Source organism: Anarhichas minor, unplaced genomic scaffold (genome assembly GCF_050575085.1).
Source record: "Anarhichas minor isolate MPS153535 unplaced genomic scaffold, ASM5057508v1 ptg000058l, whole genome shotgun sequence".
Classification (NCBI taxonomy): domain Eukaryota; kingdom Metazoa; phylum Chordata; class Actinopteri; order Perciformes; family Anarhichadidae; genus Anarhichas; species Anarhichas minor.
This window is the reverse complement of record NW_027466504.1, coordinates 2,120,064-2,135,369: the sequence shown is the minus strand read 5'-3', so window position 1 is coordinate 2,135,369 and position 15,306 is coordinate 2,120,064. Positions and strand designations below refer to the sequence as shown.

Genomic DNA, 15,306 nt, shown 5'->3' with positions numbered 1-15,306 from the left:
TGTTTCCATTCACATACTTTTTTTAAAGTATTGCCTGCTGTATCAAAACAGAAAAATCAATAAACTTTCCCCAATCGCGCAAAACGTTTTTGCGCTAATTGGAGGTGTTTTATTTTTGTTTTTTAAAAATAGTTTATGCCCTGAATGGGTTACGGAAACCGTTAACAAAAATGTTCTGACATAGCAAACATTTAGCACACACATGACTGGGGAACATGACTGATCAGCTGTTTCTGCCCTCAGCGTCTTCCATGGCCTGGTCTCACTCCCAGGGCGTCAAATACCGATGCTTGGGCAGTATCCCGCAGCATCATGATATAGGCGCACAAGGCCCGCTTTAGCATCTGTATGAGACGAACCACACTTTCAACTACCTACCATATAAAAACCATCTGCGTCATTATTAGACATGCAGAGCAATGAATGTAGTTTTGATTGCGAGAAGTCCTCTGAGAGTGGGACGGAGAATTGGTGAATGAGTCAAAACAGTACTTCTAATCTGGGGACCAGTGTTCATGCCTCTTGTGAAACCAAAGGAAATTATGTCAGTTGACATTCTGCCCCATTGTACCATGTTCTGTGACATTCTGTCACGTGGTGCTCTAGCACTGAGTCACATGACCTTACATTACAAGCGTACCTATTTTAGGCCAAACCATGATGTTCCTAACCCTAACTATATTAACCACATGTTATAACGTTAATCACAGCCATTTCACAACATTGACCACGTATGAACCATCAGCAGCAAGATACTACGCAAAAGGCTGCCCTGAGTATCACTATAATTGAGCCAGGGGCAGCCTTGTTTCTGCCGAGGTGGCAAAATATGCCAAGTAGGGATGAGATCATGTTGTCTTCCTGGATATTCCCATAATATTTTATTCAGTGTGGCTTTGTGGCACAAGGCAGTAAAACTGCGTGTGCCAAAGCACACTGTATATTATCCATCGGGCTTAATAATAACTAGAAAATTCCTAAAGAAATTTTGACAGTGTGGCTTCTACTGCCCGAAGAAATCGCAATATATACACACGCCAATGTTACCGGTAGTGTCATTCAGGTTCAATTGAGATAGCGCTACTCTCTTTTCTGCATTTTAGATTCATACTCTTGGATTGAATCTTGTATTTGTGGGGCTTTTATTTTGAAAGGGTGGGACTGGGTGGGTGAGAGAGGGGGAGAGGAGACAGAATCATAATGTTTGACACTAAAATGAGAGGCTTCATCACAAGCATTCCAGTTAGAATTCATTCTGTGTGGCTTTTAATTTGAAATGGGGGGGGGGGGTGAGAGGGAAAAAGTCCTCTAAAAATATCTAAGACCTGAATGACTATGATAGAGAGAGACACAGAGAGAGAGAGAGACAGACAGAAAGATAGACAGAGAGGAGAGAGAGACAGAGTGAGACAGGCAGACAGACAGTTAGATGGACTGAGTGAGTGGGAGAGAGAGACAGACAGTTAGATGGACTGAGTGTGTATTGTATTCAATGTATTGGTTATTTTATATGTCCTTTAGCAACACCTAGTGGCGATTGTGAATAGCTGCACTCAACAGGAAGTGAGCGAAGTGTAAATAATCAGAGTAACAGGAAGTGATGTTCAAGAAGTGCCGTGTGCCCATGGACTCATTGACTGAGCATCTCAGTGTTCAATCCACATAATCCTGTGCCTTGAAGGCCACAAAATCGGCTTCATCTTTTTACTGTGCTGTCCTCACTAAAAATTGTTTTAGTAAAACGTAGTTTTCAGCTATACAGCCAGCTTGACAATATATTTTCCACCATTAAACCTTGCAAATACAACAACCTGTCTGTTCCTTGGAGGATACGGTGCTGGGAAATATATTGTCAAGCTGGCTGTATAGCTGAAAACTACGTTTTACTAAAACAACTTTTAGTGAGGACAGCACAGTAAAAAGATGACCAACTACCGTGGGACTTTAAGGAGGATTTTCGGATAGACAAGCTACACTGCACTTCATCGCCATGGAAACTACTAGGTCAGTAGATGCTCCAGATGAAGGCAAAGTGAAATGCTCACAAGATCGTGTTGAAACAGTTACGAGCCTGTCTCACCATCGCTCCAGAAAATCAAGCTCTTCACGCTCATCGACGAGCTCTAGAGCCAGCTTAGAAGCAGCAAGGGCCCGTGCTAAAGCAGAGGCGGCAAAAATCAGACTGACCTTCACAGAAAAGGAGAGTGAACTCAAAATTGAGAAAGCCAAGCTGGAGAGTGAAGTCAAAATTGAGAAAGCCAAGCTGGAAGCCAGAATTGACTTCATCAACCTACAACGAGAAGCTGAAGTTGCCCATGTAGAAGCTGTAGTGCTGGAGAGAGCAGCTGCAGATATGGATGGCTCGGACCATATTGAAGAACCTGAGTTCTTGCCACTTCAAGAGAGTGCACTGAAAAGAATGCATGACTATGTCACCCACCATGCCCTGCATCATTACCCACAGGCACCTAGAGAGGATAAGGAAGTTTACCCCTTACGTCCAATTCTCACACCCCAGCACGACAACACTGCGCAGACCCAGGCGCACATCATCAATAGGAGATCGATGTACCAACAAAGGGACACACAGGAGCTTCATACAGATTTGCTACAGCAGAGGAATTATGACCATCAGCACAGTGCTCTTCCCACAAAGCCATCACCCTCAGACAACACAAATCGTAACACTACAACAGCTGATCTTGCCAAATTTCTTGCTAAAAATCAGCTCGTGTCCTCAGGATTGACAACATTTGATGACCTACCCGAACACTACCAAGCTTGGAGAGAGACCTTCATCAACACAATTGAAAGCCTTGAGCTGTCAGCAAGTGAAGAGATGAATTTGCTGATCAAATGGCTGGGTAAGGATTCAAGTGAGCAGGCACTTAGGATTAGGTCGGTAAATGTCAGGCAACCCTCCCTTGGTCTTAAAACAATTTGGGAGAGATTAAACAAAACATATGGATCTCCAGAAGTACTAGAGAGAGCTCTTTTTAGTAAAATAGAGAACTTCCCCAAGATCCATAACAGAGACAGTAAAAAACTTCAAGAGCTGGCAGACCTACTGATAGAATTGGATGTCGCCAAAAGAGATGGATACTTACCAGGACTAGCTTACCTTGACACAGCAAGGGGAGTGCAGCCCATTGTCGAGAAGCTGCCCATATATCTCCAGGACAAGTGGCTGTCTCAAGGATGCAAATACAAAAGAGAACATTGTGTGGCCTTTCCCCCTTTCTTCTTTTTTCGAGAATTCGTCTGCAGGGATGCTGAAGACCGAAATGACCCAAGCTTTAACCTTCCCACTCTCGCTCCAACCTCTTACAAGAATGAGAAGTTAAGTCACATGAAACCGGTCTCTGTACATAAAACGAGCATATCATCAGATACAGTGACCAAAACAGAAAATCTTGACAGACTTTGCCCCATGCATAACAAACCCCACCCACTGAAGAGATGCAGAGGGTTCAGGAAAATGATCTTAGATGACAGAAAGCAATTCTTAAAAGAGAACAATATATGCTTTCGCTGCTGTGCTTCTACTATGCACCAGGCAAAATTCTGTGAAACTCCCATCAAATGTACAGAGTGTGACAGCAATAAACACCTCGCTGCTCTTCACCCTGGCCCTGCTCCGCAATATCAGCCAGGTTTTTCCCCTTCAGAGAACGGCGGGGAGAGGGAGGACACAAGGCAGCCAGATATCACATCACGGTGTACCAAAGTATGTGGTGAGGAATTCAAAGGCAAATCCTGTGCAAAGATCTGCATTGTGAATGTGTATCCCAGTGGTCATCGCAACCTACAGAGAAAAATGTATGCCATTTTAGATGACCAGAGCAATGTATCATTAGCTCGATCAGAGTTTTTTGAAATGTTCAACATCGGTGGAGCAGCAGTGGCATACACATTCAAAACCTGTGCAGGGATGGTGGAAACAGCTGGCAGAAAAGCCCATGGATTCACAGTAGAATCTATAGACGGAAAAATAGACATCCCACTACCTACACTAACTGAGTGTAACGAAATCCCAAACAATAGAGGAGCAGAGATCCCGACACCAGAAGCTGCGTACCACCACCAGCACCTAAGGCAGATAGCAACTGAAATCCCACCCCTTGATCCAGACGCTGACATCCTGCTGCTATTGGGAAGAGACATTATTAGGGCCCATAAGGTACGTAAACAGCACAATGGCCCTCACTATGCACCATATGCACAAAAGCTAGACCTTGGGTGGGTCATCATAGGGGATGTATGCCTAGGCTCACAAGACAAACATAGTGGGTGCCTTGAAAACCTGCATCCTTGAAAATGGAAGACCAACTTGCCTTACTCCATGTGAGAATCAGATACGAGTGAAAGAAATCTACAGTATCGAAAGTAAGTGCAAGAATCCTCTCCTGCACAAACCCACGCAAAGTGCATTGAGGGTATCAAATATGGATAACCTAGGAAAAACGGTTTTCTGTACAACAGAGAATGACAACCAGCTCGCTCACTCTGTTAAGGATCTAGCCTTCCTTCAGATCATGGAACGAGAATTGACACAAGATGACACAAACAGCTGGGTTGCTCCACTCCCTTTCCGTCACCCACGGAGACGTCTCCCTAACAACAGACTATGCTCACAGCCGTCTAATGTCCGTGCGACGGATGTTACAGAAGAAACCTGGAATGAAAGTGCACTTCACTGAGTTCATGCAAAAAATGCTTGACAATGAGCATGCTGAGCTTGCACCACCACTCAAAGAAGGGACGGAATGTTGGTATCTCCCTACCTTTGGAGTTTACCACCCTCAAAAACCAGACAAGATTCATGTGGTGTTTGATTCCAGTGCACAGTACGATGGAATCTCACTGAATGATGTGTTGCTTTCTGGACCAGACCTTAACAACACCCTCATTGGAGTGCTTCTTAGATTCAGAAGAGAACCGGTTGCAGTGACAGCAGATATACAGCAAATGTTCTACTGTTTTGTGGTGCGCGAAGACTGCAGAGACTTCCTACGGTTCTTGTGGTACCGGGAAAATGATCTCAACCAGGAAGTGGTGGAGTACCGCATGCGAGTTCATGTTTTTGGGAACAGCCCATCACCTGCAGTGGCAATTTTTGGTCTGCGGAGGGCAGCAAAACACCAAGAGGAACACTGCGGCAGTGATGCGAGGCACTTTGTTGAGAGGGACTTTTACGTCGATGATGGTCTTCGATCATTCGCAACTGAAGCTGAAGCCATCGATGTTATGCGTCGAACACAACAAATGTTGGCTGTGTCAAATATAATGCTGCACAAGATAGCCTCAAATCGAACAGAAGTGATGGATGCATTTCCGGCAGAGGAAAGAGCAAATGATATCAAAGACCTCAACCTCTCCATAGACGACTTGCCTGTCCAAAGGAGCCTTGGAGTCAGCTGGAACATTATGTCTGACACTTTCACTTTCCATGTCCCTGAGGGTCAAAAACCATTCACACGCCGAGGCGTACTGTCAACAGTAAACAGTCTGTTTGATCCACTGGGTTTCTTGGCTCCTGTCACTATTGAAGGCAGACTGCTCCTCAGAGAGTTTTCAACCCAAGATACAGAATGGGACACATGTCTTCCTGAGGCCAAAGCTGAAGATTGGAGAAGATGGCATGAATCACTGTCAGCACTAAAAGAGGTACATATCCCACGCACATATGCATCTTTTTCCATTTCCAAAGCACAAAACACAGAACTGTGCGTCTTTTCTGATGCCTCTGTAAAAGCAATATCAGCAGTGGCTTACCTGAAAGTTACAAATGAGCATGGTCACAGTGAAGTAGGATTTGTCTTCGGAAAGTCCAAGCTCGCTCCCCAGCCTGAGCTGACGATCCCCAGGTTAGAGTTATGTGCAGCTGTATTAGCTGTTGAGATTGCAGAACTAGTCATCAAGGAAATTGACCTGAAAGTGAATGCAATAAAATTCTACACAGACAGCAAAGTTGTGTTAGGATACATAAACAATGAGAGAAGAAGATTCTACATCTATGTGAGTAATCGCGTACAGCGTATTCGACAGTCAACACGTCCAGAGCAGTGGAGTTATGTTCCCTCTGAGTTAAACCCAGCAGATCATGGGTCCCGATCTGTTCCAGCTGCAAAGCTTACAGGCACCACATGGCTGACTGGACCAGCTTTCTTGACCAAGCGGGAAAGTTCAGTGGTCAACACTGAAGATAAGACGACATATGTCCTCGTAGATCCAGATTCTGATGCTGAGATTCGTGCCAGCGTAACATCACTCGCCACAAAAGTTACTGAAGACAAGCTGGGTTCAAAGAGATTCGAGCATTTTTCTAATTGGAGCTCACTCACCAAAGCTGTGGCCCGACTCTGTCACATAGCTCAATGCTTCTCTCTCCCATCAGGCAATCACGGCTGTGTTGGCTGGCACATGTGCAAGAAAGGGTTGTCAGTTGCTGACATCACCAAGGCAGAGCATGTCATCATAAAGTGTGTGCAACATGAAAGCTATTCAGAAGAGTTGAAATGCATTAAGTCAAACTGTGACCTCTCCAAAACCAGCACTCTTCATAAACTTCGGCCAGTCATTGACAGTGAAGGCCTGCTGAGAATAGGTGGACGCATCGATCTGGCACAACTTGAAAAGTGTGAAGCCCATCCTATCATTATCCCAAGCCGTAACCACATAGCAACTCTGCTCGTCCGCCACCATCATGAATGTGTGAAACACCAGGGCAGACACTTCACTGAAGGTGCAATCCGTGCCAGTGGTCTGTGGATAGTAGGAGGAAAACGTCTCATCAGCAGCTGCATTCACATGTGTGTCACATGCAAAAAGCTGCGAGGAAGAATGGAGCAACAACAAATGTCTGATCTACCTGCTGAACGTCTACAAGTAGACCCCCCATTTTCCTATGTGGGACTTGACGTTTTTGGGCCATGGGAAGTCATCACACGTCGTACCAGGGCTGGCCAGGCCAGGGACAAAAGGTGGGCAGTTTTGTTTACATGCATGTCCACACGTGCCATTCATATCGAGGTAATCGAAACAATGACCTCCTCAAGCTTCATAAATGCCCTCAGGAGATTTTTCTCTATCAGAGGCTATGCGAAACAGCTTCGATCAGACTGTGGGACAAATTTTGTTGGAGCATTTAAGGAGCTGAAAATGGATTTACAATGTAATCGTGATTCAAGCATAGAAGACTACCTCCTTCAACAAAAGTGCACCTGGGTTTTCAACCCTCCACACTTCTCTGATATGGGTGGCGCTTGGGAGCGCATGATTGGAGTCTCAAGGCGAATTCTAGATTGCATGCTCCTCCAAGTCGGACCTTTAAAACTCACCCATGAAGTGCTAATCACCTTTATGGCAGAGGTCAGTGCCATTGTGAATGCCAGGCCGTTAATTCCTGTATCCACTGACCCAGAGGCTCCCCTCATTCTAACCCCTTCCATGTTGCTGACACAGAAAACAGGGGCATCTCCTTGTCCAGCTAGTGAGTTTTCGAAAGGAGATTTGCTCAAGAACCAGTGGAAAAGGGTTCAAGCCTTGGCAGAGACATTTTGGGCTAGGTGGCGACAAGAATATTTGAGTACGCTACAGCATCGTCAGAAGTGGCAAGCACAGAAACCCAATCTTAAAGATGGAGACATAGTTCTGATGAAGGACAGTCAGACAAAAAGAAATCAGTGGCCAATGGGAGTTGTTGTGAATGCTATTCCCAGTAAAGATGGACGAGTAAGAAAGGTGGAAGTCAAAGTGACAAGAAATCAGACACTCAAGATATTCTCCAGACCCATATCTGAAGTGGTCCTGCTTTTCTCCCAGAAAGACAATCATGAGAATGATGTGTCACACAGTCCAAAGCTTGCTGAGGGCAAAGCCATAGGTGGGATGAGTCGCTGAGTGACAGCCCGGTCAACTCACTGTAAGACTGCAGTCCTACATTTAGTACAGTAGCAGTTCTCCTGTACAGACTCGGATGAGAAAGGACTGTGGGTTAATATGTACATAGTGGCATATGTCTTAATATGCCAGGCGGGGAGTGTATTGTATTCAATGTATTGGTTATTTTATATGTCCTTTAGCAACACCTAGTGGCGATTGTGAATAGCTGCACTCAACAGGAAGTGAGCGAAGTGTAAATAATCAGAGTAACAGGAAGTGATGTTCAAGAAGTGCCGTGTGCCCATGGACTCATTGACTGAGCATCTCAGTGTTCAATCCACATAATCCTGTGCCTTGAAGGCCACAAAATCGGCTTCATCTGTAGATGTGTTACTATTTACAGTTATATTAACATGTTTATATTCATATTTCTTTGGTTTGTGTTAGTAGCATTTATACTAATGTACTAGCTATTATTAAGTACTTACAAAGGCACTTACCTTTTGTATTGTTTGTGCTCTTTTTCAGTTTTACAAAATTATTACATATTTCCCACCATTAAACCTTGCAAATACAACAACCTGTCTGTTCCTTGGAGGATACGGTGCTGGGAAATATATTGTCAAGCTGGCTGTATAGCTGAAAACTACGTTTTACTAAAACAACTTTTAGTGAGGACAGCACAGAGTGGGTGGGAGAGAGAGACAGGCAGACAGACCGTTAGATGGACTGAGTGAGTGAGTGAGACAGGCAGACAGGAGTCCTCTAAAAGTCTCCAAGACCTGAATGATTGTATGAGAGGCTAATTAAGAGAGATTAGAGTGAACATTGATTTTCAACAAAACTACCTGTCAACCATATGCCCTTCATACCAAAACCATGAGACTAATCAATAAAATATGGATACCGTGAGAGAGATAAGACTCTGGCAAACGCAGTAATGTGTTTTTTATGTTTGTGGTGTTAAAAATGTGAGCTCTAGAGCAATAGAGAAAACTGGTACCGTCTGCTTTCTTTGAGAAATGAGTGGTGAGATTTAACATGGAGTCTAATGGAGCAGTTGGTTGGACTTCATGTCGCTCTGCGGCTCTTTGAGCCAAATGTGTAAGTCCGTTGGATTCGACAGACATCTGTGTGAGACAGCACAACATTTCCAAGCTTTTTGGCCAAAAATGGTGTATAAAGAGTAAAAATTGTGGGAGCTGGAGCAATTTGTTCGGAAAAATCACAGAAGATTTTCCTGCTCTGCTCCACTCTGAGAGTTATGCTCTCACTCTAGCTCTTAACGAGCCGTGCAATACACACCCATTATAAAGTGTGTTCAGTTTTGCATATTGCGCTCGAGCTCACATTTTTAAGACCACAAACATAAAAAACACATCTCCGCGTTTGCCAGAGTCTTATCTCTCTCACGGTATCCATATTTTATTGATTAGTCTCATGGTTTTGGTATGAAGGGCATATGTTTGACAGGTAGTTTTGTTGAAAATCACTGTTCACGCTCTTTCTTAATTAGCCTCTAACACACAGGTGCTCCAATCACCAACATGCACACAGGTGTTTATATGAGCTCATTAGTGATGTTGATAAACACACAGAGGCACTGAGACACACACGCACATACACTCCTCTCCCTCTATCTGTCTGTCTGTCTCTCTCTCTTTGTGTGTGTCTCTCTCTCATACAATCATTCAGGTCTTGGAGACTTTTAGAGGACTCCTGTCTGCCTGTCTCACTCACTCACTCAGTCCATCTAACTGTCTATCTGCCTGTCTCTCTCTCCCACCCACTCAGTCCATATAACTGTCTGTCTGCCTGTCTCTCTCTCAAACTCACTCAGTCCATCTAACTGTCTGTCTGCCTGTCTCTCTCTACCACTCACTCAGTCCATCTAACTGTCTGTCTGCCTGTCTCACTCACTCACTCTGTCTCTCTCTCCTTTCTGTCTGTCTCTCTCTCCATCATACAGTCATTCAGGTCTTAGATATTTTTAGAGGACTTTTCCACTCTCACCCCCCCCCCCCCCCCCCCCTCCCCCCATTTCAAATTAAAAGCCCCACAAATACAAGATTCAATCCAAGAGTATGAATCTAAAATGCAGAAAAGAGAGTAGCGCTATCTCAATTGAACCTGAATGACACTACCGGTAACATTGGCGTGTGTATATATTGCGATTTCTTCGGGCAGTAGAAGCCACACTGTCAAAATTTCTTTAGGAATTTTCTAGTTATTGTTATTCTTTATTTTATTTCCCGTTCGCAACCTCTTCCTCTTCTACTCTGTTTACTGCCGGAGAAGAGTAATGCAAATACTAAAGCGGCAACTTGTGACGAAACTATGCTGCAGCCAAGTTATTTGCTGAAAAAAACAGTTGATGGAAACGCGCCAAATTTGCATTTCTGCAACATTTCAAAAGATTGCTTGAAATTCGCTTGACAATAGAACTGAAATATGGCTAGTAATTAATGTGTTTGTAGTCAGTTATTGTGATCATGAGAGTAACTAATGATTACTTTAAGTATAGTGGTTGTGTTCAGTAAAAGCGGTACTGAACAAGAGCCTAAACTGAATATAATTTTACTTGGCATCATAAAGCCAGTACAGTTGATTAGTTCAGATTCTCAACTCCATAAGGTTGGTATAGCCCTATTCATTAGACAATACAAAGACAGCGGTGCACACGCAACAGCACACCTTTTTTACCATTGCCATTATCAAAAAGAGATTTACAAGACCAAACTAGTAGAAATGTTTGAATATGTTGACAGTAAACTGCTTTCCTTGTAATTCCTGTACATGCATTTATAAATGGCCTCAGAGGTCACTATCCACAATATTTTCTAAGTATAGAAAAAGTATACATAGTAGATGGAGGTTTCTCAGAATCCTGCTAAATGTACAGTCAGTAAAAGTTTATCACCTTTTTTTCCCCCTCCCCCTGTCTCTATCTGTCTTGATAATGCAGGTCATGGTGAAATGGTTCAGAGGATCTTGGATATCCTGCGCTTCTTATTGGCAATAGTTCTGGCCATGGTGGATGGATTGACTCAGTGGCTCAACCTGCTGACTAAACAGTACAGAGAGACATCTACTGTTCTGTGCAATGAACGCTACTTCATCATACACAAGATACAGCAGGTAAACACAACACAGAGATTTTTGTTGAGCAAACATTGTTCTTTTGGAATTGAACATTCAGCACAGACAAACACGCACACACACACTTTAAGTTAGGTCTGTCTCCCTCTGATTGGCAGCATACAACAGCAGACTCCACAGATGACCAGGTATCTCAGGGCAGTGAGAGTCCCACACTGGAGACTTGTTTGGACGAGACTGATGCAGATTCCACCAGACACAGGTTAGTGTGGAAAAGAGTGTATCACTAGTGTCTTCTTTTACCAACTAGATATGTAAAGGCTCTTAGAATAGTTAACAGTGTGTTTGTTGTGCCCACCTGTTGCATAGGCTGGCAGTTAGGGGGTCTTTAGATCCTCAGTTTTCTTAGTTTTTATGTATTCATACATTGTATGTGTATGTGTGTTTGAATCTCTCTCAGTTGCCTCGACGTGGATAGCAGGGGTGTAAGAGACCGGTCTACCCCCAGGCCAAAGCTCAACAGCATTGGGAACCTCTTGAGTCCAGAACCCCCATCCAGTAGCATGGAGCTTGTACCAGTGCTATCCAAACAACAACATAGACACTCTAGAACAGCCAGCGAGCTGCTGGGAGAAAGGTAGATAAAGAAACTTATGACTAAATAAAGCCAACAATAATCCACATTGACAGTAGCTACAGGTTTTCACATGACAACCTTGATTTCACAGTGTTTTGTGCCTACCTCAGTAATACCACAATGTTTGTGTCATGAATGTGTGAAAGGAAAATAATAGTTTTATTTCAGATTGTGTTTTATTTCATCGCTCTTGCCATTGGTTTTAACATTTATTAAAAGACTGGTGATAATTATTAATAATAATGATATTTGAATACAAATTTATGGTTGTGACTTCCCTTTCTCTCTCTGCAGGCAGTTCTTCATTGAGGAGCTAGAACAGAGCAGAGAGTTCTATAACAACCAGAGCCGTCTGCTGAAGCTACTGTTTGCCATGCACAACCTGCTGGCAGCCAATTCAGAACTAGTCTGCTATTTTATCATAGTGTTAAACAACGCGGTCAGTGCCTCTGTGATATCACTGTTCCTCCCCATACTTGTGTTCCTATGGGCTATGTTGGCTGTTCCAAGACCAACCAAGAAGTTTTGGATGACTGCTATAGTCTACACAGAGGTATGAGCACTGAGAGACACACAGACGCACTCAGGAAACTAACTAACTTATTTACCATAAAGCATCACAGGAAAATTGTGCACTATTGTTTTCAATATTTCACTGCATGGATGACAGATACCAACGCAACGGGTTCCAAACAGAACAATATTTTGAAAAAATAGCATTGCGCTCTGATCAGAATCATAGATTTAAATCCTGCCCCACTTTAATGGAGAGAAAATGTTTTGAAGATTTAACAGATTTTTTTATACTTAATAGATCACAAAACACACAAAAGAAAGAAAAAAACATGAGAAGATCTGTATTTCCCTGCCACCGCAATACCTATTTATTCCTATGACTTCATATTCAATGGTACATTCGCTTATGTTGTCACTGACATGTCATTGTCATTATCGCACTTTTTTCCCATTTCTCTCAACATCGCTCTTATTGTATGATTTACAGTTCCATATCATATATTTTATTCACAATTTTAAGCCATCCATCTTTCGTTGGTGGTTCTGCTTTGTACCATCTCTTCACAATGGCCTTATTACAAGCTGCCAACAAGACTCTCAGCAGATATCTGTCTTCACTTAACACAGTATCTCCTGTCATATCACCAAAGTACAGTAGTATACATGTCCGACGTATATCAGCCCCTAATTTTGATAATAACCATTTGAATATTTCCTCAAAACTGTGCAATGTCAGGACAAAGCCAAAATGCATGAGAATGGTCTATATGTATTGCCCCACATCAACCACTATGGTTGTGCTGCAAACAAGTATTTTCTCAGAGTTTTTGGTGAACCTAATTAATCCAACAGTGTTCTCTCAAAGTACGTGAGGATGTTGTAGACTGTTGTGTTCTCCAAATATGCAACCATTCATCTTCTGTAATATTAACTCCTAGTTTTTTTCAATTTCAGCTATAATGTTGTATTTCCGTTTCTCTCCATTAAGTGCTAATATAATGCAGATATTATTCTATATTTCTTTGAATTGTAAACTCCAAATATGGTTATAATCATTCCATTTTTATCAAAATTTACATTGTGCTTTATTTCTGTGACATACAAGTGCAAAAACAAGCTGTAAACACAACATTTGACATTGTATCAAATCATAAGCTGAAGTTGAGTTTTTCTAATTGAAAACAGCTTGCTGCTTCTAGAAACAATGAGAACTCTGAGCCTGAACCAACACAATAGAGTTGTCGGCCATAAAACCAAAGCAATGAGCTGAAAGCTTGAGTATAGGGGTAGTGCTAACCAAGCCACCAGGAAAAGAGCTGTGATGTAATGCCAATTTTTGTAGTGGCTAATATGCAGATTTTTATTTTTTGGGGGCTAAACACTTGAATAGCCCTTATTTGAATTATTAGGTCCCAAAAGTTGTAAAATCCAGTACAAGCCAAATCCAAAGTTATTCCCTAGGCATAATAAACTATTGTTCATGTGAGGTATAGAGGTCGGTAGTTGCAAGTAAAGATATTGATTTGTTCAGTATAACTATACATTAAACAACCATGACCATTTCAGATATTTGCAAAAAAGGGACTTCCCCAGTTGCCAAGAATATAAATGATTACAGATTTTAAAATAAAAGATTTTATAATGATTTTAGGGTGAGGATGTGCCTAAACTTTGACAACAAGCAGTAGTCAAAAAGGATTTATTTGATTTGAATAACACTCTGGGTAGGTTCCTTTTGCAATACTGGCAATAATTACAATAACAATTTATACTGTAAATAATGAAAGAATTGTATTCAAGAAGGGCTGCTGTGACATGGTGAAAGGCAGACTCAGACTCAACCATACAATTTTGATCTCATTTTCTTAAACTTTGAAGCATCTCCTGTTAAATCCTCCTACGTTCATCTTACAACATGAGATATTACCTGTGATGTGTTCCCTTGTCTGTGCTCTTTTCAGGACTGACATGGCTGTATTGCTGTGTTGTTCTCTTTCCAGGTGATGGTGGTGGTGAAATACCTTTTCCAGTTTGGATTTTTTCCTTGGAACAGTGTTTATGAGATGACTTTAAATGAAGACAAACCTTTCTTCCCACCTCGCATCCTGGGCCTGGAGAAGACTGACAACTACATCAGATATGATCTTCTTCAGCTACTGGCTCTGTTCTTCCACAGATCCCTTCTCATGGTCAGTTAGTATTCACAGTGATTACAGTGATGAAAACCATTATTTATTATTCCTTTCCTTGATTTCAGAAATAATTAACAAAAAAAGCCTTCATTTGACTTTTGTATTTCAAATTGCACCAGCTATAGCTTATCAACATCCATCTCTGGTTGAGTTTTATGAATTATCTGCCTACTCTGTTTAGCTTTGACAAGTGCAATACCAACTGTGACAGGCAAATCTCTCCATTATTATCTGGAGAGCCTCTAGACAGAACATGCAGACGGATAAAATGATAAAACTGTTAAGTAGGTACAACATAATAAATATTACTATATGATAAATAAAGACTTAGTTTAAGTTGAATAAAGCCACGACATCCAAAAACATGTAAATTGCTTTAGAAACATAAACAAAATATATTGATGTAACATACAAGAATATGTATGTTTTAAGTCCCTATATGATAATAAAGAAATGTTAGAGGGCTTACATTTTTTAAATATATTGAATATCAAAAACTAATATCATTAGCTGAGATGGTTAGTAAAGGGAAAACCCCTTCATTATTTTATTTGGCCACATATGCGTTCAGCAAATACAGCTGTACCTCACTGCTATGAATCTAGAGGCCTACGGCTATCAAAGAGGAAAAGTCAGCATTTTTTACTTTCAGCGTCTTCTCATCAATTGATGTTGAGAAACAGAATTGTTCTTGTAATGCAGGGTAAAGCTATAGTTCAATTTTACTTCATCCAGCACAATTTCATCCTCCCACATTTGTATTTTTGTCTGTCAACTTGTGTGTGTCTGTACAGCGTTATGGCCTGTGGGACCACGAGGGCCCCCTGGAGGAGCAGAGCCCCTCACCAGAAAGTTGTAAGGATGAAGGAAAAAATAGAGAAGGAGATGAAGATGGAAGGAAGAAGGATGGTAGAGAAGAAGAGGAGGAGGGCAGAGTCAGCTCAACATCTACTGAACTGGACCAACTTCAAAAGGTTG

The 15,306-nt window shown here is 42.0% G+C and overlaps 2 protein-coding genes across 8 annotated transcripts in view; both read left to right on the top strand.

Moving 5' to 3' along the window:
- piezo1 (piezo type mechanosensitive ion channel component 1 (Er blood group)) overlaps window positions 1-15,306 on the top strand; it is a 104,208-nt gene that overhangs the window by 73,724 nt on the left and 15,178 nt on the right. For all 7 annotated transcript variants that reach the window (XR_012947536.1, XR_012947537.1, XM_076076883.1 and 4 more), the window contains 6 exons: window positions 10,850-11,022; window positions 11,142-11,245; window positions 11,444-11,620; window positions 11,915-12,173; window positions 14,137-14,325; window positions 15,123-15,302. Coding sequence is in view for 5 of the 7 variants with exons in the window: in XM_076076883.1 (XP_075932998.1) it covers window positions 10,850-11,022; window positions 11,142-11,245; window positions 11,444-11,620; window positions 11,915-12,173; window positions 14,137-14,325; window positions 15,123-15,302 (1,082 nt within the window). In the remaining 2 variants the exon portion in view is untranslated. The remainder of the gene's footprint in view (window positions 1-10,849; window positions 11,023-11,141; window positions 11,246-11,443; window positions 11,621-11,914; window positions 12,174-14,136; window positions 14,326-15,122; window positions 15,303-15,306) is intronic.
- Window positions 4,546-8,457, top strand: LOC142932811 (uncharacterized). Its single transcript, XM_076076888.1, has one exon. It carries the CDS (start codon window positions 4,558-4,560, stop codon window positions 7,900-7,902), a length of 3,345 nt encoding a protein of 1,114 aa, XP_075933003.1. The 5' UTR covers window positions 4,546-4,557; the 3' UTR covers window positions 7,903-8,457.

Coding starts and splice junctions, on each gene's coding strand:
- LOC142932811 (XM_076076888.1), top strand. CDS start 4,558: ATGACACAAACAGCTGGGTTGCTCCACTCCCTTTCCGTCACCCACGGA.